We start from the raw sequence: 22,094 nt of genomic DNA on the forward strand, positions 1-22,094 counted from the left end.
ACTATACACCGTCCACTCCATCACCACCACACAAACCAAAGAGCAACAAAATACACAAAAGAAAGCTATTATTTCAGGGATTTTTGAGGAGGAAGGCTTGGAACGCCCAGACGATGGTGATTCTGAGGGAAACCAAGATGCTGACATTGGAGACGCAAAAAATTAATAAAGGGTATAAAATTTTAGTAGTAGTAGCAGTAGTAGTAGTAGTAATAGTATTAGCAACAGCAGCAGCAGTAGTAGTAGTAGTAGTGATAGTAGTAGTAGTAATAATAATAGTAGTAGTAGTAGTAGTAGTAGTAGTAGTAGCATCAGTAGCAGTAGTAGTAGTAGTAGTAGTAGTGGCCCCAGGTTCATCTGAAACGAATACCCAGTTGACGAGTTCTCCATCACCGTTTCGGGGGACAGGGGGTGGGAGTTGAGGGACGGTTGTATGACTGGGCAGTGAAATCGCTTAGTTACATCAGTGCCACCGCATGAAGGCGTCCCTCGTCAGCACCAGGTTATAAATAGATGGCTGACACAAGGATGGAAAGCGCCATTACAAGAGAATTACTTTTTTTTTTTCTAAGATCAGATCGAAAATGTACACTGACCTCCGGAAAATAGACTACATACACAAACAGCCACATGTATACTTTGAAATATAAGTAAATGTGTGTGTGTGTGTGTGTGTGTGTGTGTACCTATTGTTTTACTGTTTTATTATAATAGGTCAAAGGTCGAAGTCACAGGTCAAGGCCATAGTTTGACCTAGCAAAATCAGCTTATTCAGTTTTTATCCAATTTAGTTCTAACTTGGCGGAAAGTTTGATGGTAAAGCAAGAATGAAGCGGGTTAACTTTAAGAACAAACTCTCTCTCTCTCTCTCTCTCTCTCTCTCTCTCTCTCTCTCTCTCTCTCTCTCTCTCATAAAATTACTTGTTTCTGCTTTATTGCCACATTATCCAGGATTTCCCCTCTTCTCTCTAATCATTCTTTGTACCTCTCTCTCTCTCTCTCTCTCTTACTCCCATTTCCAGTCTCCATTCTCTTTCCTTTCTTTTTCCCCTCCTACCTCTCTCACTCCCCTTCTTTCTCTTCTCTCTTTCCCGTACCCACTCCCCATCTCTCTCTCTCCCCCTCTCTCTCTGCTTTAGGCCCTGGCGTTCAATGATGCATGGCAGTGAACGTGTAGGTTTTTGGCGGTCCGGTGTAGCCAGAGGGAAAGAATAAAGACCAAAATTTTAAAAAGATTCAGAATTTTGTGGATTAACTCAGAAACTCATTGTTATTTCGTTTATTGTTTTTTATTTCAGTATTTCCTTTATTTTTAAGAATTCTGTTATATTTTGAAAGATTTTGGATAGGAAAGAATGGCTGAAAATTTTGGGGAGATTCAGAGCATCATTTTTGTAGTCTTTAAAAAATTGTAGAGTTTGAGGAAGTCCGTTTTCTATGGTTCCTAAAATGGTGATGGATTTTGAGCAAATTTATTTTCTTTGATTTAGATTTTTCGAAAGGCTTATTTCAATTTTCCGTTTTGAAAGATTCGGAATTTTGTGGATTGATTTAGAACGTACATATAATTTTGTGCGTTTTAAAGGTTTCTGTTTTATTGTTATAGGGTTGAATTCCTTCTGCTTAGATTTAGGAACTATTTATTTTGTGGCATTAAAGGATTCCAATATAGTTTCAGGGATTTATAATTTGAAGGATTGAGTAACAACAAAAATATAATAATAATAATAATAATAATAATAATAATAATAATAATAATGCTAATATAATCTTTCTATTTATAGCCACACGCCTTAATCCCGTAAAGGATGACCACAAACAAATCGCCTCCTTGTCACCCTGTCGCCTACCATTACGTTGTTCTCCCCCAGCTCACATTCCTTCTCTCATTTTCCTTTCCACCTCATCTCTCCATCTCATAATAATAGCAATAATAATAATAATGATAATGATAATAATAATAATAATAATAATAAAAATAAATAATAATAATGATACTACTACTAATACTATTATTACTACTACTAATAATAATAATAACAATAATAAAAATAATAAAAATAAGTAAACTAACAGTAATAAAAACAATAATAAGTGCACCGTATTTCCTAATCTCCGACACAAGATGCTACTCTACCCAGGGAACACAATTGCTTCTTCTCCATCATCCCATCCACTTCATCCACTTAGCCTGAGCCACTGGGGGGTGATAAGGGGTGGAGAGAGGGGGAGATGAGGGGTGGAGAGAGGGGAAAATGAGGGGTGGAGAGAGAGCCACGTTCCTTTCATTTCCTCGCTAAATCTTGTTATATTAAGAAAAATTGTCAAGTAATGTAATCCTCTCTCTCCTCTGTCTGTCTGGCTGTGTCTATGGCTTTGTCTCTGTCTCTCACTGATTCTCTCTGTCTCTGTCTCTGTCTGTCTGTCTGTCTGTCTCTCTCTCTCTCTCTCTCTCTCTCCCTCTCATATTCGCCATTTTTAAAGCAATCTCTCTCTCTCATTACCTCTTCATTACAATCTCACTCTCTCATTTCTTCCTTATCAGTGCAGTCTCCCCCTCTCTCCCTCCCCCCCCTCTCTCTCTCTCTCTCTCTCTCGTAACTATGGCAACCAAACACATCTCAGAATAAAAATAATTGAACCGGAACTTTAAGAAAAAGGTATGGATTAAAAAAAAAAAATATTCGAAATCCGGCTTGAGTCTAATACCCTTCGACTCCATATCATTATTTATTTATTTATTTATTTATTTTCGGATATCAGACACTCATTTTTATATTCTTTTTGTTGTTTTTATTTTCGACATAAGTTTGTATTAATATCAGACATGAGTATATTGAGGTGTGCAATGGATAAAATAAAATCGCTTAGTGAAAAGTGTTACGGCAGATTCCGGACAATAGCCATGAATTTTGCCACCTCGTTCATGTGACCTTTTGATTTTTTTTTTTTTTATGGCGACCCTTAACTCTCTCTCTCTCTCTCTCTCTCTCTCTCTCTCTCACACACACACACACACACAGCAATTTCGCATCATCAGCTTGAACACTAACTAATAAGGCTTTCTTCTTCTTGTTTCAGATTTTTGCGTTCCTTTTCAGATCCCACGTTGAGACAAGAATGTGATGTGACCGGAACAAGAACGATGAATTTTGGAACACGAGAAGGCTGAGGTGATTGAAATGGTGTGGGTCTCTTCAGTACCATGACGTGCTTCGTAACTATATTCCTTCTACTCTAACTTGGCCTAAAATTGCCATCTCTCCATTCGTGCTCACTTGTAGTAATAGATTAGCACTAGAATAGGGTGCTAGTCACGAAGAAGTGCTGTGGAAGGGATGTGGAGGTATACTGTTCTCTCTCTCTGCCACTGAGCCGCGTGAAATGAGCTGCAAAAGGACGAAAATCTGTGCCAAGTTAAAGTAAAAGGAGTTTATTTTATTCTTCCCTACTTCAAGCGATTTTATATAGCGATTTATTTTGCTAGTTTTTTTTTTTTCATCTGCCTTCAAGTGGTTTTATTTAATTTATGAGATTTTTTTTTTTTTTTAAATTGAGGGAGTTACCTGTAGCCTTCATTAACCTGTTGAGCACTATTTTTTTATATATATATTTTTTACCACATAACATAAAACCGTCTAAGTGGAAAGCAAAATAGAAAATAAGTCAGCGGAATGAAAGGGTTAAAAGTGAAAGTGTGGTGATGTGAGGGTCGAGGAGAAGTGCTGAACATCATTATATTCATCCTGACCTCCTTTCTACCTGAGGATTGTGTGATGTAGGATCCGGAAAACAAAGAAAAGAAAAAAAGAGAAAGAGAAAGTTAAGGAAGTGGGAGAACTATGAACGGCGTGCCCGGTGAAATGGACCACACACTCATTCACTCGCCATTCAAGCCCATGGAATCCTGGGTCTACCTCACAGGCCTCACCCACAACAGCCCATGATGTTCATAGCGAGTGTGGGCGGTGGTGGTAGACACGATGACACCGGTGTGGGCGTGGGTGTGGGTGTGGGTGGTGTGGGCGGGCGGTGGTTTTGGCGGTGCGGTTCTAGCCTTCTGTCCCGCCGGGTGCCAGTGTGAGGACGAGGTGCCTTCAGCCGGGTGTGTGGCCGCCGGTCTGACTGTCCTACCCATTCTGTTTAACCCAAGGCTCCGCCGCTTGAACCTTGCTCACAATCTCATCAGCAGCGTGGCAGAGGCTTTGGTGTTCCTAGATCGCCTTCAGGACCTCAATTTATCCCATAATCGTCTGGCCACGTTGGGTATTGGACATTTTCAGCAGCAGCGACATCTACTACAGCTGCGTCTGGCCCACAATCACCTCTCTACACTGTCCCCAGGGGCACTCAGCGGTTTAAACAGCCTCACACTGCTTGATCTCAGCCACAATCATCTCACACAGCTTCCCCCTGGAGTGCTGAGTGACGCCCCAAGACTCACTGTTCTCCTGTTGGCTCACAATCAGCTTCACCAACTCCACAACCACACCTTCCACGGCCTCTCCACCCTGCGTGTACTGGATCTTTGCCACAACGAGCTGGACAAGGTGCCGGGGACTCCACTGGCAGCTTTATCCACACTCAAGTCACTCCACCTGTGCCACAACCATCTCAAGGCCCTCCCATCCCGCACCTTCACCACCCTAGCCCTCATCTCACTCTCTCTTGAGGCCAACATGATAGATACGGTAGCTAGTGACGCCTTCCAGCCACTGACGGAGCTGCGGCAACTCAGCCTGAAGGAGAACTGGCTACGTGAGGTTCCGGTCATGCCCCACGGTCTACAGTCCCTGGTGCTGAGCAAAAACAACTTCACCGCCTTACCATCCTCAGCATTCACCAAACTGAACACACTCTCAGCCCTGGAGATCTCACGGTGTCCTAAGCTTACCTGGGTGGATGCTGATGCCTTTAAGGAATGTGTGAGTCTCCAGCATCTAACCCTCTCACATAACCATCAACTTAGACATTTACCTTCTAGTCTTCTAACACCGCTGGTCCACCTCACCCACTTGGACCTACGCGCCAATAGCCTTCAGACGGTGGCCCGGAACAGCCTGCCGCTTGCGTCCCTGCGGCGGTTGGACCTGCGGCATAATCCCCTGGTGTGCAACTGCTCCCTGCGCTGGCTTGCACCTCTCCTCACCCCCACCAACACATCCTTAGCAGCCCCGGATGTACGATGTGCCGCACCGCCTTGGCTGCAGGGTTTCTACTTGTCAAGGTAAGGGTATGCTAAGTGGATTTCTCTCTCTCTCTCTCTCTCTCTCTCTCTCTCTCTCTCTCCATATTCGCATCCTAGTTATATAGACCCCACAGACGTTGCCCATTGCCCTCTCTATCCCACGAATGGAGAGTGGGCGCCTGCAGGAGAAAGACAACTAGATCATGCGGTTCACTAGGTTCACTTCTAGATGAACCTTGGGCCACAAGAACAACAACAACAACAACAATAATGTACACTCTTAAATCGTCAGCACCACACACCACCACACACCACCTCTCAAAGCCCCTCCCCCACCGCCGCCACAGATTGCCACTTAGGCCTATCGCACATTACCACATACCACTTGCACACCACATACCACAATACAACGCACCATCACACACCATCACATCCCATCCACTACCACACAACACAGCATCACCACTTACATTCCCTCACCACACCACATCATACCACACACCTCACTACATCTCACCACACCACACTTTACCACATTACACCTCACCACACGAAACAACACATACTATCACCACTTCATATCTCCCTACACACGGCACAACACCACCCATGAGCACCGACCATCCCTCACAACATTACGCAGTACACACCACACACCATACACTATCACTTATTAACACACACACACACACACACACACACACACACACACACACACACAGACCCCACACCCACACCCACACCCACACCCACACAGGTCCTCTAGGCGGCCACTGACCCCCCCAAAACACCTCCCACGGAATATTTCACAGGTAAACTTTTTCCATGTATCTCTGGCCAGAGTTTTGCCTCGTGCCCCGCCTCGAGATTTCCGTCGCTTCGGCCTTAAAGATGATGCTGTGACCTCAATTAGATGCTGATTTAGGGCCCTGAGTTTACGGTAGATTCTTGAGTTTACGGTAGATTCTTGGGTTTACGGTAGATTTTTAGGTTTACGGTAGATTTTTAGGTATACGGTAGATTCTTGGGTTTACGGTAGATTCTTGGGTTTACGGTAAATTCTTGAGTTTACGGTAGATTCTTGAGTTTACAGTAGATTCTTGAGTTTACGGTAGATTCTTGGGTTTACGGTAGATTCTTGGGTTTACGGTAGATTCTTGGATTTACAGTAGATTCTTGAGTTTACGGTAGATTCTTGGGTTTACGGTAGATTCTTGGGCTTACGGTAGATTCTTGAGTTTACGGTAGATTCTTGAGTTTACGGTAGATTCTTGGGTTTACGATTTCGGATTTGGTTGTTCAGTTTGGTGCTTTGATTTTTTTTTTTTTTTTTTTTTTTTAGTGTTGGTACTTCCCGTAATTTGATGTTTTTTTCCTTACCTCATTTTTAGGTTATAGTAAAGACGAGGATTATAAGTGGCTGTCCCTCTCACTTTCTTTTTTTTCTCTCTTTTCTCTCTGTGTCTCTGTCTCTGTCTCTCTGTTACACACACACACACTCACTCACACACACACACACACACACACACACACACACACACACACACACACACACACACACACACACACACACCCTGCATAAATAAACACTCTACTGCACTCGGGATTCGAATCATGTCCCATTACCTCACCCTCTCTCTCTCTCTCTCTCTCTCTCTTTACCTGTCTGTTTATCTAGCTAGAGAGAATGTAAATCCTTTTAACATTAAGTAGTTCATTAATTAGGGGGATAATTGGATGAGAGAGAGAGAGAGAGAGAGAGAGAGAGAGAGAGAGAGAGACGGACTGATGAATGACAAGATGGATAAAAGACAGACAGACAGACAGACAGACAGACAGGTGGAGAGGAAGAAGGACAGGTGAGAGAAATTACAGGTAAACTTGTCTTGAGCTGGTTTGCAGAGATAGACTGAGGTGATAGATAGATGGCCGGCAGGAAATAGATAGAAAGAGAGGAGAAGAGAGGAGCGTGAGAAGAGAAGAGGCGAGAAGAGGAGAAGGATGAACAGAGAGAGAGAGAGAGAGAGAGAGAGAGAATATATGGTAGGGGTGTAGTTACGTAGAGGGGAGGTAATGAGTGTGAATTTCTCTCCCTCTCTCTCTCTCTCTCTCTCTCTCTCTCCATCCTTCTTCCCTCCTGTCCATTTGTCGTGTTCTGCACTCCCTCCTCTCTCCTTCCCTTTTTTTCTTCCCTTTTCTCTTTTCCTCTCTCCTTTCCACTTTTACCCTTCTCTCTACATTCCCTCCTCGTACCCACTCTCTTTATTTCTCTCTGTCCTTCTGTCATTCTTATATATTCGTTCCCTTCTTACTTTAACTCTCATCTCTTACTTTCTTTCAATTCTTTTCTACCCACAGTTCCCATGCCTGTCTTTTCCCTCCTGTCTCTCGTTATCCTTTCTCTGTCTCATTTTTCTCTCGGTCTTACTACTCTCTATCCCTCTTTACCTCCCTCTCTCCTTTCATCTTTCTCTCTTCCCCTTCGTTTCCATTCTTCCTCCATCACTCTCTTCCTTCTCTCTGTTTTGTTAAGTCTTTTTCCACCCCTCTTACTGTCTCCTTCCCTCTCTTCTTCGATCTTTCTCTCCTCCTTCATTTTCCATCTTCCTCTCCTGTCATGTCTCTCTCCATTCTGTTTTAAATTTCTCCATCTCCCTTTTTCCCTCTTCCCTTCTTTTGTTTCTTCATTATCTCTCTCTCTCTTTCTCTCTCTCTCTCTCTCTCTCTCTCTCTCTCTCTCTCTCTACTTCTTCTGTCTGTATTACTCTCTCATCCCTCTTTTATGCCTCTCTCTTCCTCACTTCCTCCCCCTCTTACTGGCTCATTCATGCCTCTTACTTTCCCCTTCCTCCCTCTTTTATGTATCTTACTGCATCTCTCCATTTTTTTTTTCTTTCCTTCCTCCTACCCCTATCCTTACTCAAGTCCTTTCTCTCTGCTCGTGTTTCTCTCTTACTGTTTTTCCATCCTTCACATTTTTTACCTTCCTCCCTCTCTCCTTTCACTTTTGCCTCTTCTCTCCATCTTTCAGCTTTGTTTTTTCTCTCTCACATTCTCTCCACCTTTCCCTCCCTCCATATCTCTCCCCCGATCCTCCATCTCCTCAATTTACCCTTTTCCTTCCTTCCTTTCTTCCTCCTTCCTTTCATTTTTCTCCTCCAATCCCCCCAAATCCCCATCCTTCCTCCATACCTCTTTTTTTTTTCTTTCCTCTCCCTCTTTCTTTCCATCGGTCTACTTCCATCCCCCTCCTTGTTTCTGTATCCCTCTTGTTCTTTATATCCTTCCCCTCTCTTCCTTCTCTTTCTCCATTTGTCTTTCCTTTTGTCCTCCCTCTATATATACCTCTCTCTCCTTCCATCATCTCGCCCCAGCCTGCCTCCATTCCTCTGTTTCTGTATCTTTTCCTTCATATTCCTCCCTCCTTTCGTCCCTTCTTCCATATTCCTTTTTTCCTCCCTCCATATCTCTCTCTCTCCTTCCTCCATCTCTCCCCGGCCTGCCTTCATCCCTCTCCCTGTATTATCCCGGTCACGTGCGGGCGTAATGAAAGATGTGCTCAATATCCCGCGCCCGGAGACCAGCCAACTTTGTTTATGTTTAGATCTTTTAGGCCCGTCTCCCTCCCCGCGCGGTTCCTCATTACTAAGCATCCACCATCACCTTCCTGCACCTTCTGAGGCATTATCTTCTATTCTGGCTGTTGTTTAGGTGTTATTTATCTATTTATCGTGGTATTTATCCCAGTTTTGCTTTTATTTAAATTTTTTACTCCCCTCTTCCTCCCCGCGCGCTTCCTCATTATCTAGCGTCTAACACGGGATTCTTATACCTTCTAGAACATTTACGAATTACTTTAACCTTTATTTGCTTGATATTTATTTATCTATATGATACTGAGGCTTGTTTTGTTATATTTGAGGTTTTGTTTTACGCTTCTTGGGTAAATTTGTCTTCCGTCACTTTTCCCGCCTTCGCCACAGCATCTGGGCCTGGAAAATATGTCCCCTCCTTGTGTCGGCCATCATTTTTCCATTTATTCTCCCGCCTTTCACCGCTTTCCCTCTGGCTTCCCCTTTGCTTCTCCTTTATTACTTTTTTTTATTAATGTAAACTTTAATCCCGTTATTGCTTCCTTCAGAGGGTTTTAATTCAACTTAGGGGAGACTTTTCGAAATATGGAGTTAGATGTAGCATTTATCAATCCCTTCACTACAAGAGGTTTCAAATCGTCTGGAGCTAGCAAGAATAAACTAAAGAAACGGCATCGGGCTGAATGGATCTATATATTTGTAAAGTATAAGTAAAAGTGAGGTTTAAGTAAGACAGAGGACACATTTATAGTAATTCTGTGAGATGAAATGTTACGTTGGTTAGTAGTAATGCTGATGAAGTAATGTACGCTGGTACTTTAATATTAGCTTGTACTGTAAGAAAGGTTGAAATGTAATGCCAACTGCTAATACTCTTCTGTATACTTCTCACTACTATTCGTTATGTTTAGAAATATAATACTTCTTATTAATATTCGTTATGTTACAGGGTGGTGGCAGAGCGAGAGGTGTGTGTTGGCAGGGTACAGGTGGTGGTGGTAATGTCTTATGCTTATGTAATGTTGGCACAGTAATGCTTGATGTAAAATAGTGTTGAGTACGGTACTAATGCTTCTTATGTTACAGGGTGGTGGCAGAGCGAGAGGTGTGTGTTGGCAGGGTACAGGTGGTGGTGGTGATAGTGGTGGTAATCTCCCTCACTGCACTCCTCGTCACCACACTCACCGCTCTCATATGCAGGTGCGAGGGTCATGGTGTCGAACTGGTCACTGTAATTTCACTGTAATTTCACTGTAACTTCACTGTAATTTCACATGTTTGATCTGATTTTTTTTTTTTTTTCTTCTTTTTTTTATACGCAGAGAAGAACCAGAGCGGGGAGGACCAAAAAAAAAAAAAAAAAGCCCTTTAGAGAGAGAACTGAATAAATGAGTAAAGAAAATATATATAAAAAAATGTCGAGGTGTTTTGGCACATTGACCCTTATTCTCGTCGGGTAACGAAGCTCCCTAACACCTCTTCTTTAGCTATTTATTTTTGGATATAGTTGGTTAATATCCTTCTGTACGTTATTTATGCAAAGCATGGTGATGTTTGAAGGATTTATATAACAGAGAATAGGACAGTCAGGTATAATAAGCAAAATAAATCGCATAGGAAAAGGTGTTAGGGAGCTTCTTAAACCAATGATAATATGGACCCTTACTTTTAAGCAAATGGAGGACACAGACAGAGGGAAATACAGACTGAGGAAGACAGTTTAGCTTGACCTTTGCCTTTTAGCTTGACCTTTGACCTTTAGCTTGACCTTTGCCTTTTAGCTTAACCTTTGACCTTTAACTTGACCTTTGACTTTTAGCTTAACCTTTGACCTTTAGCTTGACCTTTGACCTTTAGCTTGATCTGTGACCTTTAGCTTGACCTTTGACCTTTAGCTTGAACTTTGACCTTAAGCTTGATCTTTGACCCTATTTCGTCCTTTAGCAGCGGTTGGTGTGCTTGGGTGTTTTGTTCAAGCTAACACCAGACGATTTGCTTCAGCTGAGAAAAATCTTGGCTGTCAAAGGCTAAAAAATCCAGTTCGAGTAAATCTTTCTCTTTACTGATATTCCTAGGGATTTTACTTAGGTTGGCGCTAGACGATTTCCTTCCGTAGCATCCCAACAGTCAAAGGGTTAACTGTGGCTGGGTCCCTTGCTTAGTAGGGATGATTGTGCTGATAGTTACCAAGATCACAGTCACATTTCACGTGGTAGTACAACCAAATTGTTTCCTGTAGCCATTTTACCACGCTGGGTGGTAACCATATAACCAAATGATGCCTGATGGTTTCGTGGATTAAGACGCTCTAATCTGACTGACTTGTAAGGGTTTATATCTGAGGGATGGTTGGAGTTTATTGTTCACAAAATGCCACTCAGGGAAGAGAGAGGTTGGTCATTCTTCCATTAAATTATTGTCGGGGCCCTGTAGCCTATCCCTGGGCTCCTACGTTTCTGATTGGTCAAAAAATGATTTACTTCACATTTATGGGACGTTTGTTGCTTTCATCCCTGACGCCTTTGGTTCTTTCTTCCTTGCATAAAGAGAGAGAGAGAGAGAGAGAGAGAGAGAGAGAGAGAATGGGGGGAGAGAGATGGGGGAAGGGGGGACCGCACTGGCAAGGAAGAAATGAAAGAATGAGACTGTAATGAAGAGGTAATGAGAGAGAGAGATTGCGTTAAAAATGAAGAATATGAGAGAGAGAGAGAGAGAGAGAGAGAGAGAGAGAGAGAGAGAGAGAGAGAGAGAGAGAGAGAGAGAGAGAAGGATATCAGTCAGCCTTTGTCATCTTGAATATTGCAGTGAGAAGCAGAAATGGTGGACTATTTGACGAACTACTGTCCTTGGCTGTACTTACCAGGGTCGATGGTAGCCAGGCATCTCCTTCCTATCGACGTAATTAGTTTTAGCAAGTAGATAATCTTGTTCTGGGACAATAGGCCTACTGTACATGGGTCGTCTTGGTGCTCTTCCTTCTTATCTCCTCATATTTCTTTTTCATCTTCTCTCATTTCCATTGTGTAATATTCTTGCTCTAAGCGTTTCTTTAATAAACTCATCTTCATTTTTTTGTCATTCCCTTTTCATTTTTTCAGTTCCCATCTAATTTCCCTCCTTCCTTTTCCACCTCATTCTTTCCTTTCCCTTCCCTTCACTTGTCGTCCTCTCTTTTCCATCCATTCTCTTTTCTTTCATCTGTATCCCTTCCTTTCCCTTCCATTTCTTTCCCATTCCTTTCCTTTACTTTCCCATTCCCTTCCCTTCTATTCAGTCTTTTCTCCTTCCCTTCCTTCCATCACTAAGACTATACGATTCTTCAGGTACCGAAGGAAGCAGGAACGAGAGAAGAAGCTGAATGGAGTGTGGCCTAAGGAAGTCCCCGATCCTTGGCCAAATGAGGTCACCCCCACCGCCCCTTGGCCCCCTGACGTCACCCCTTCCACCCCCTGGCCACCTGAAGTCACCCCTAACCCCCCGTGGCAAACTGAAGTCACCCCATCAAATCTCTGGCCAGATGAAGTCAAGCCATCAAGTCAGTGGCCACCTGAAGTCAAACCACCTACTCCCTGGGCGTCTGAAGTCAATCCCTCGAATCCTTGGCCATCTGAGGTCACCCAGGTGGCCCCCAATGCTTCCTGGCCACCTGATGTCACCTCCAGCTGGCCCCCTTCTGACATCCCCCCCACAGCGCCCCCACAGCACATCATGGCCCCACAGGACGCCTTCACCCACAGCGCCTCCCTCAGAAAGGTCCCCATCACACACGTCTGAGGCGCGTTTTGTGAGGGGCTTTTGGAGATTTCGTAACTTCTCTTCTTTAGCGATTTATTTCTCACATTACGTTTCATCATCCTCTTGTTTGTTATTAAGGCTATCTAAGTCAATATCAAGGTGTAATAAGCAAAATAAATCGCTAAGGAAGAGGAATTGCGAAGGCTTGTATGCCACCGAGAAGAGAGGGGGACGTGAAAGGGACGAGTGTGGATCTAAAATGAAAATGGAAAGATTAAAAAAAAAAAAAAAACTGTATACACCCATAAAAAATTGATTACAGTATATTGATAAGGGCGCGAACCGAAAATCAGTGCATGCTGATAAAGACATTAACTGAAACATTATGTATACTATGACTGAAAAAAAAAAGACAGAAAGCTTACATATGGTGAAAAAGGAATGAGGCTGAAGAGTTACGAACACAAATATAAAACTGAACTAAATAAGGCGTAAGTGACGAGGAAGCAAAGCACAAGAATAAAAACATGGCAGCCGAAACAGAAAGGGAATGCAGACTTAGAAATAATGATAAAAGGACAGACGGAATGAAAGTGACAAGGGAAGCATTCAAAGATATCCAACCCTACGATAAACAACATTAAATCTGTGAGTCAGAGAATTTTGTGTTGATAGTGGGATGAGAAAAAAAAAAACTCATGGCGAAGGATGGACAAAACGAAAGAAAGAGATAATACAGAAAAGAAAAAATGTGGTTTACTGATAGAAGAATGGAGGGAAAACGTGTGTGCTGATAAAAAAAAAAAAACAATGCAGCGAAAACTTTTGAATAATGAAAACGGAATACATTTAAACTTCTTTCATGTTTATAAGGAAAGAAACAGATAACTGATAACGAAATGATATGAAAACTTGTATATATTGATAAAGAATTCACGAGATTTTTATGTATATGGGTAAAGCCGATGTAGGATGTACTGAAAGAGAAATGCAATGAACACTTGTCGATTTTGAGGAAGGAAAACTGTGAATGGGGACAAAAATAATACGGTGAGCTTTGACGGTGATGATAGAGTGAGTGTTGGTGTAATGTGACGAAAGGAAAAATGCAGGAAATGTTGAGGAAGGAATGCAGGAAGTGTTGGCAAATACTGTTGAAAAATAGGAAGAAATATGATGAAAGAATGAGGCAATGTGAGCGAAAAGGATGAAGAAAAAAATGTTAGTAGAATTAAACGAAAGAATAAAGCAAATGTAAAAGGAAAGAAAGAAATAGAAAGAGAAAGAAAGAAAGAAAGAAGGACAGAAGGAAAGAAAGAGAGAAAGAGAATCAGAAAGAATGGGAGACAGAAGGAAAGAAGGAAAAAAGGAGAGAGACAGACAGACAGAAGGAAAGATAAAAGCATGTGACAGGAGCTAATACAACGATACTCAAAACTGCCTACGAATAACGAAAAAGCAGTATTGAGGGACGAATGCTCCAAGTATTCGTGTCTCTTGAAGGAAAGTTCCGTGTAATGACGTGTCTGGAGGGAATGTCGAGCGTGCTGAAGAAAAAATAAATGCAGAGAATATTAACGTGGATTACCGAAGGAATTTTCTGTGTGTGGACGGTTGCACGGAGGAAATATGGAGTGGAAAGTGGAATGCCCAAGATTATTATTATTTATTTTATTTTATTTTATTATTATTTTTTTGAGTGGGGGCGTAACGACAAACGAACTGCCTTTTTTTTTTTTCTTTGCATAATTTGGCTTTGAAATGCAACAGGTGTCAATGAAGAAGGTATGCCATAAGTGTGATTAAATGAATGGGTAAAATATTAAGGCAAACTTGACGAAAGAAGTCTAGGAAATATTGACCGTGGAATATAAGAAGGTTAATGAACTTGGCGAAGGAATCCATAGGTGTTCAACGAAATTTAGCGAAGAACTGTACCGAAAAAAAGTCAGCTGGATCTACAAAAACACAGACAACGTTAATGAAAAGTAGAAAAGCAGATTGGCGCATGAAAAAACTATAAAAAAAAAAAAAAAAAAAATCCTCTCGCATGTTGTGTTTAAGAATGTAAGCCTCTTCCCTCCCCCCCCCCCCCTGCGCCGGAAGTAAACACACGCTTGACGAGTTTGACAGCGCGAAAACAGAGCGAGAGAGACTTCGCAGCGCTTCCATCTCGGCCATTTATTTTTTCCATATTACGTCTAAACATTTTCCCGTGTGCTGTTTATTCGTATTTCATTTTACATCTACGTAATTGGCATCAGTATTTTTCCTTTTTTTTTTTTTTTTTTTTTTTTTTACAGAAGATGGGTTGGTTGAACTTCCGGAATGACCTCTCGAAGTGAAGGGGTAATGAAGGCTTTATGTCACCCCCCCCCCCCGTTCGAAAAGTCTCTCTCCTAGCCTGAAAAAAATCGTCTGAAGGTAGAATAAGGTAAAGTAAATCGCCGCGTTGAAGGGTGTTAAGGTAGATGAGTAGATGACGAGGCTACTTTCATGGTGACATTACGTGAAAGAAAGAAAGAAAAACACTGAAGAAAAGACAGAAGGAAAGAATGAGAAATAAATAAAGAAAAGATGGAAGACAGAAAGAAAGAAAAGATGGAAGAAAGAAAGAGAGAAAGACAAAGATAGATCGAAAAAAAGAAAGAATGAAAGAAAAAAAATGCTCTTTTAGGAATGGAAACTACCCACGTCCGCCACCCCGACCGGTGCTCCCTAACTACTGCACGTGAAGGCGCTGCGGTGAAAAATGCGCGGTAAAAGCGTGAGGTAAGTGGCCGTAATTCAAGGTGGATCGGCGATGTAAGCGTGATTAAGAATGGAAAAGCATCGCGAAGGATTATTTATGTCTTGAGATGCTGGCTAAGGAGGAGGGAGGGAGAGAGAAGGAGGAGGAGGAGGAAGGGGAGGGATGAAAGGAGAAAGGAGGAGGAGAGAGGGAAGAAGGAAATGAGATAGCAGGAAGAAGAGGAGGAGGAGAGAATACGGGGAAAGAAATGAGGAAGAAGAGGAGGGGGAGAGAGAGAAGGAGGAAAGAAAGAAGGAATGAGAGGAGGGGGAGAGAGAGAAGGAGGAAAGAAAGAAGGAATGAGAGGAGGAAGAGAGTTGAGGAGCCACAAAAGAGGGAAAGACAGGGAGGGGGAGGGGGAAGAAAGAAAGAGATGGAGAAGAAGGAGAGGAGGGGGAAATATAAGGGGAAGAGAAGAGCGTAGACGGAGAGAAAATAGGAGGAGGAAAGAAAGGAGGAGGAGGAAAGTGAATAAGGAGCTAAGAGAGAGAGCGAGAGAGTGAAGAAGCAACAAAAAGAGAGAAGAAAAGAGAAGAGAAAGAGAGAAAAGAGAGAAGAAAAGGAACCTAGATGATTAAGAATTTAAACGCATGGCGAAGGAATAATTATGTAACTAAAGAGGAGGAAAAGAGAGCGAAGGAGAAGAAGAGAGAATAAAGAGAGTGGAACAGTGTAAAGAGAATTCGAGTGTGTGGACAAGCAAAAAAAAAAAAAAAAAAAAAAAAGAGGCTGAGAAAAATGAAATAAATTAAAACAAAGTGAAAGTCAGGAGCAAATATTAATGACAAAGAAAAAAGAAGAAGAAGAAGAAAAGAAAAGAAAATAATAATAAGAGGAAGAAGAAGGAAAAGAAAAAGAGGAAAAAGAAGAGAAGAGGAAGAAGAAAGAAGAAGGGAAGAGAAAGAGGAGGAAGAAGAAGACGAGATAAGAAAATTATAAAGAAAATCGACGTAACATTCCTTCTAGTCTTGTAGTTATAAGCATAAAATATAACTTTGTATAATACCCATTGCTTTCGTCTGTAAAATAATAACTATGCATTATATTTACGGAGAGTGAGAGACTGACTAGGAGAGTGGATAGGAGGAGAAGGAGGAGAGGGAGATCGAGAATGAGATGAAGGGACAATGCGTGTATGGGAGAATGTGCATAGGTGTGAGTTGAATAGTTTACTCCCTTCACTTTAACCTGGCCTAAAATTTCCATCTTAGTCTTGAATGCTGAGTCTTAACAATGTATTAGCACTAGAATATGATGCTAGTCATGGAGAAGTGCTGTGTAAAGGATGTAGGGCCGTAGCACTTTTTTTTTTTTTTCTGGCACTGAGCTGCGTGAAATAAGCATCAAAAAGACGAAATTTTGGCCCAATTTAAGGTGAAAGAACTATAGGAGAAGGAGACCCAGAATGAGGTGGAAAATGGAGTGAGGGTAATATATGAGGGAAGAAGAAGAAGGAGACGAAGAAGACGAAGAAGAGGGTGACTGAGGACAAGGTGGAAGGATACTATAAGGGACTAAAGGAGGAGGAAAGGCGTGTCCTGGAAGAAATGTCGTTACTGAGTAGGGACAATTGTAACTATAGTCTGTTTGTTTTCACCTGACGGAACTGTGCCACTCCCTTAACATGAATACTAAGTCGTGGGTGCATGAAATTCGATGACCTTTAGTGACGAGGTAGAAATGAGTCTCCTTGGTTACTAGTCAGATTCGTCCCCCACTCTGACAACACCTGGCCATTAACTAAGCTGAAAGGGGTGGGTATTTTTTTTTTTTTTTGCCAGGTGAGAACAAACTGACTATAGAAGGGAAGAGGTGTCATTTCCTTGAAGAATGGTCGTCACTGAAGAGGGATATTTATAACAAGCGATCCTTTGGCCCTCACAGGAAGCGGCGACAGGCAAGAGAATACATGCTAGGACCCAAGTTTGCTTTCACATCTACCGTGTATAAAGCCTTGAGTATTACAGTGTTAAGATGTAGCATATAAAGTTAATCTAGCCAACCTGATCTATTGTATTATAGGATTCTGTATTTGTGATTTTCCTCTTCTTGTTGATAGGTCTAAATTGTAAGCTTTTATACCTTCAGCTTATTTTTATTTTTTTACCTTCAGCTTATTCCTTTTTCTCTATTCTTGCATCTCGCTATAATTCTCTTTCTTCTTCTACCTCTTGCCTTTCTTCTTTTTCCATCCCTACTTTTCTTCTTCATCCCTACTTTCTTTCTTCCATCCCTGCTTTCCTTCTTCTTCCATCCCTATTTTTCTTCTCCATCCCTACTTTCCCCTTCCACCCTTGCTTTTCTTCCACTTACACCCATACACTTACACCCTGGCTCTCTTCCACTTACACCCTGCATCCCATCCTCCAATATCTAAATCTAAGCGCTCCCCTCCTCCTCCTCCTCCTCCTCTCTCTCTCTCTCTCTCTCTCTCTAGTTTGTTAGAATGACCCGACAAAATTACCTGGCTGGAATTAGTTACTTGTTACCTGTTACTGAAATTATTTATCTTTTCCAGTGGATTATTCATGACTGCTGATTTCTTTCTTTCTTTCTTTCTTTATTCATTTTCTCTAATAAATTTACACAATCCACATAAATATACATTATAGTCAACTTCCACAATGTATAATTTTAAAACCTCTCGATACCCAGATTTTTAATAATATATAGTTATTAAATTTATCACGGTACTATTAACTGATTCTCTTTAATCTTCTCTTCTTTTCATAATAAATAGTTTATCCCGGTTGCCTTTCACAGATCTCTTAAAAACCACTCATCTTTCTTTAGCCTTTTCGTTCATTTTCTTCTCTGTCAGTTATGTCTCCCTGCCTTTCAGTTCTTCTCATATTTATTTACACTTTTTAACATGTAATGGAGGATAATATGTTTCTAAATTCGTCTCTCCATCGCTCGCTAAAGAAAATACACATATTCCAAATAGGAACGAAGATAATTCTGCAAAAAGGAAAAAAAAAAGACCATCAGGAAAGAAGATGATACTATAAAATGAACGTGTGATTTGTCATTATTTTGTATTATAGTTTTTGCTGCAACTTAGGATTAAAAGAATTCTAATTAACAGTGTCTAATGAAATGTGAAAATGCAAGAAGTATTTATAGAACCAGTTAATTAATTTTCTGTTTTTCCCCCTGCTAATTAACATGAATATTGAGTCTCTTTGTCATGGTATACCGCCATTAGTGGAGCGGACAGTTTTACCACATTTTAATATCCCCGCAATTACTGTACGCATTTCAAACTTATTACATTTACGTGTAAGGCTATGTAACATTTTATTATGCATGCATGCTAGAATCTATACACAAACACGATAAACCAAAAATATTCGCACTACGTCGATTCTCCGCGCCTTTGTTTTGGTTGAAGATGGCCGTTTTCTGATCTCTCGCTCTGTACGGTCGTCCGCCAGGGATTACTATTATTGTTATTATTATTATTATTATTATTATTATTTCTGTATCTTCACCTGATCTCAACGCAGCCACACAACTCGCTAATATTTTGTATTTTTGTAAAGAATTTGGCAAATATATGATTCCTCTCCCTCAGGTGTTTTTCTCCCGCCAAAATCTGGGGTGTGATGTAGAGATCGTGAGCCTGGTTCTCACTGGTATCGTAGAATTCGAAGCACTTCTTTCTAAGTGATTTAGTTTGCTTATTAAACTCTGTTTTTATTTTGCATGTTACTGGTGGAATGAATGTCGGCACTGATAAGACGTAAATAACATACACGGAATCAGTGACATGCAAAAGGCTGAATAAATAGCTAAGGAAGAGGTGTTAAGGGAAAACTTTGCTCACGCATACGATCTGCATGGCTGGTTAATTTCAGGTATTATCAGAAAATGGAGGGATAGAGTGGAGAGGTATATGAGACAGAGGTGTGTGAGTTGAGGGGAGGGCAGCGTAAAGGCAGGGGACAGGGCGACATGGAGGCGATTTGTTTGTGGCCACCCCTATACGGGATCAAGGCGTCTGACTGATAGAAAATGCAGTACCACCACAGAAGGTAAATATTGCCAATAGTTTTCCAGTTGACGGTAGTGATGAGATGATGGTGTGGGAGGAGTGAAGAGGTAGACATTAAGATGGAAGGAGGTGCTTGGAAGGCGATGTTGCTGTGAAGTGAGACGGAATAGCAGGGCAGTGAGAATGTGTGCACTCATAAGCGCACACACACACACACACACACACACACATCCCCATCACACACACACACACACACACACACACACACACACACACACACACACACACACACACATCTCCATCGCTCCACACGTGAAATCTGTATAATATGAAAGAGCAAAAGAGGACAACTTTACCCCTTCATCACAATGACCTTCCAGACTGACAATTATCATCATCATCATCATCATCATCATCACCATCCATAGCTCTTCTCCCACCCTAAGGTCTCGTAGTGAAGGGGTTAATGATGGCTATATGGAACCCCTTCAGTTCGAAAAATTGTCTGAAAAAGAAGCTATAAGAGACATTCCCGTGGTGAAAAAATTGTATTAAAAAAATAAAAAAAATGTGTGAGAGTTACTGAGGTCTTGTGTACACTCGTTTGGAGCAGTTTCTCTCTCTCTCTCTCTCTCTCTCTCTCTCTCTCTCTCTCTCTCAGTACACATTGCATCCCTACTTCCTTCTTTTACCTCCTCATTCCCCTCTCTCTTTCCCTCTCTCTCTCTCTCTCTCTCTCTCTCTCTCTCTCTCTCTCTCTCTCTCTTAGTACACATAACACATGCAACCTTTCTTTTTCCACTCACTTTCTCTCTCTCTCTCTCTCTCTCTCTCTGTTAGTATACAACACATGCATCCTTTCTTTTCCCACTCATTTTTTCTTATTTCTCTGTCTGTCTGTCTCTCTGTCTCTCTCTCTCTCTCTCTCTCCACCACACCGCATTTCAGCCACGTCCCGGTCTTACGCCACAGACTCAGCTATTTTCATTTACCTTCATGCCTTCCTCTTCCGCCTTGGGTCCCATTTCTGATATTTATACCGCCTCTCCCACACCGCCTACACGTGCAGTCAATAGTCCGTTTACATGTTCGGGGTTGTGGATTAGTGGGGCGTGATTCAGACGTACAGGAGTGCATATACGTACATACATACATAGATACATGCATACAAATACAGACAGGGATGCACACAAAACCTTACATCGTCTGTAGGTTTTCATACACAAGCGCACCCACACACACACACACACACACACACACACACACACACACACACACACACACACACACACACACACACGCAACCTCCTCGTACCCTGATCCTACCAAACCAAAATCTAACTTAAGACAATAATATAAATCTTAAGAATATCTCCTTGTACTTGAAAAAAATGATGAGAAATATATTCAACTCTTCAAGAAAAAAAAAAAATCCCCTCAAGTGCTTAAAATAAATAGGAAAAAATAGGAATAAAATGAGAAATAAAATGGGAAATAGAATAGGAAATAATATAGGCAATAAGATAGGGAATAAAGTAGGAAAAAATAAGAAATAAAATGGGGAATGAAATGGGAATGGGAAATAATCTAGGAAATAAAATGGGAAATAAAATAAGAAATAAAATGGGAAATAATCTAGGAAATAAAATGGGAAATAAAATAAGAAATAAAATGGGAAATAAAATAGGAAAGAGAATAGGAAATAAAATAGGAAATAATCAAGGAAATAAAATGGGAAATAAAATAAGTATTAAAATGGGAAATAAAATAAGAAATAAAATAGGAAACAAAGTAGGAAATAAAATGGGAAATAATCTAAGAAATAAAATGGGAAATAAACTAGGAAATAAAATGGGAAATAAACTAGGAAATAGAATGGGAAATAAAATAGGAAAAAGAATAGGAAATAAAATAGGAAATAAAATAGGAAATAAAATGGGAAGCCTATTAAAAAAATTAGAAAAGAAAGGTTGGGATGCTCCTTCAACCTTTCTTATTTATTCCTTATTATGCCCGAAAGAAATGTTTTTTTTTTTTTCTTGAGGTGATTTTATCTAATTTAGGAAGGTCTTTGTATGAGTGTGTGTGTGTGTGTGTGTGTGTGTGTGTGTGTGTGTGTGTGTGTGTGTGTGTTCGTGTGTGTGTCTATGTGTGTGTGTGTGTGTGTGTACGTCGCTTAAGGTAGAAAGGATTGAACAGGTAAATCTCAAGACGCTGCCTCATCTTAAGTCACTAAATAGACTCCTGGGCTTGTCTTCTCGTGGGTTGAGGAAGCTCCCTATCACCCCTTCCTTTGCGACTTATTTTTAGATAAGGGAGGTTCCGTAATATCTCTTCGTTGGTGATTTATTTTAAGATATGACTGGTTAATATATTTTTGTACGTTATTCTGGTACCCTAACACCTTTTCCTTAGTTATTTATTATTGGATATGACTGGTTAGTATCCTTTTGTACGCTATTTATGCGGAGTATGGCGACATTGGAAGGAGCCATGTAACACAGAAGAGGACAGTAAGGTGCATTAAGCAAAATAAATCGCTTAGGAAAAGGCGTTAGGGAGCTTCCTTAAGAGACGAGAATTATTATTATTATTATTATTATTATTATTGCTACCATTATTAGTATATAATAATACGATGATTACAGTATCGTTATTATCACTGTCCCTGTTCATGGGGGAAAGAAGCGTCGTTTGGTGATGACGATGATGATGATGATGATGATGTATGATGATGATGATGATGATGAAGATGACGAGGACGAGGACGGTGATGGTGACTACGACGTT

The 22,094-nt window shown here is 41.1% G+C and overlaps 1 protein-coding gene across 1 annotated transcript; it reads left to right on the forward strand.

Moving 5' to 3' along the window:
• Positions 1–3,983: 3,983 nt before the first annotated feature.
• Positions 3,984–12,555, forward strand: LOC145397873 (uncharacterized). The gene is made up of 3 exons (XM_080270907.1): positions 3,984–5,227; positions 9,868–9,981; positions 12,105–12,555. The coding sequence occupies exons 1-3, from the start codon at positions 3,984–3,986 to the stop codon at positions 12,553–12,555; spliced, it is 1,809 nt and encodes a 602-aa protein (XP_080127033.1).
• Positions 12,556–22,094: the final 9,539 nt, after the last annotated feature.

The sequence above is a fragment of the Coenobita brevimanus genome, chromosome 43 (genome assembly GCF_032717465.1).
Source record: "Coenobita brevimanus isolate Jiangsu-jjx chromosome 43, ASM3271746v2, whole genome shotgun sequence".
In the NCBI taxonomy this organism is placed as follows: domain Eukaryota; kingdom Metazoa; phylum Arthropoda; class Malacostraca; order Decapoda; family Coenobitidae; genus Coenobita; species Coenobita brevimanus.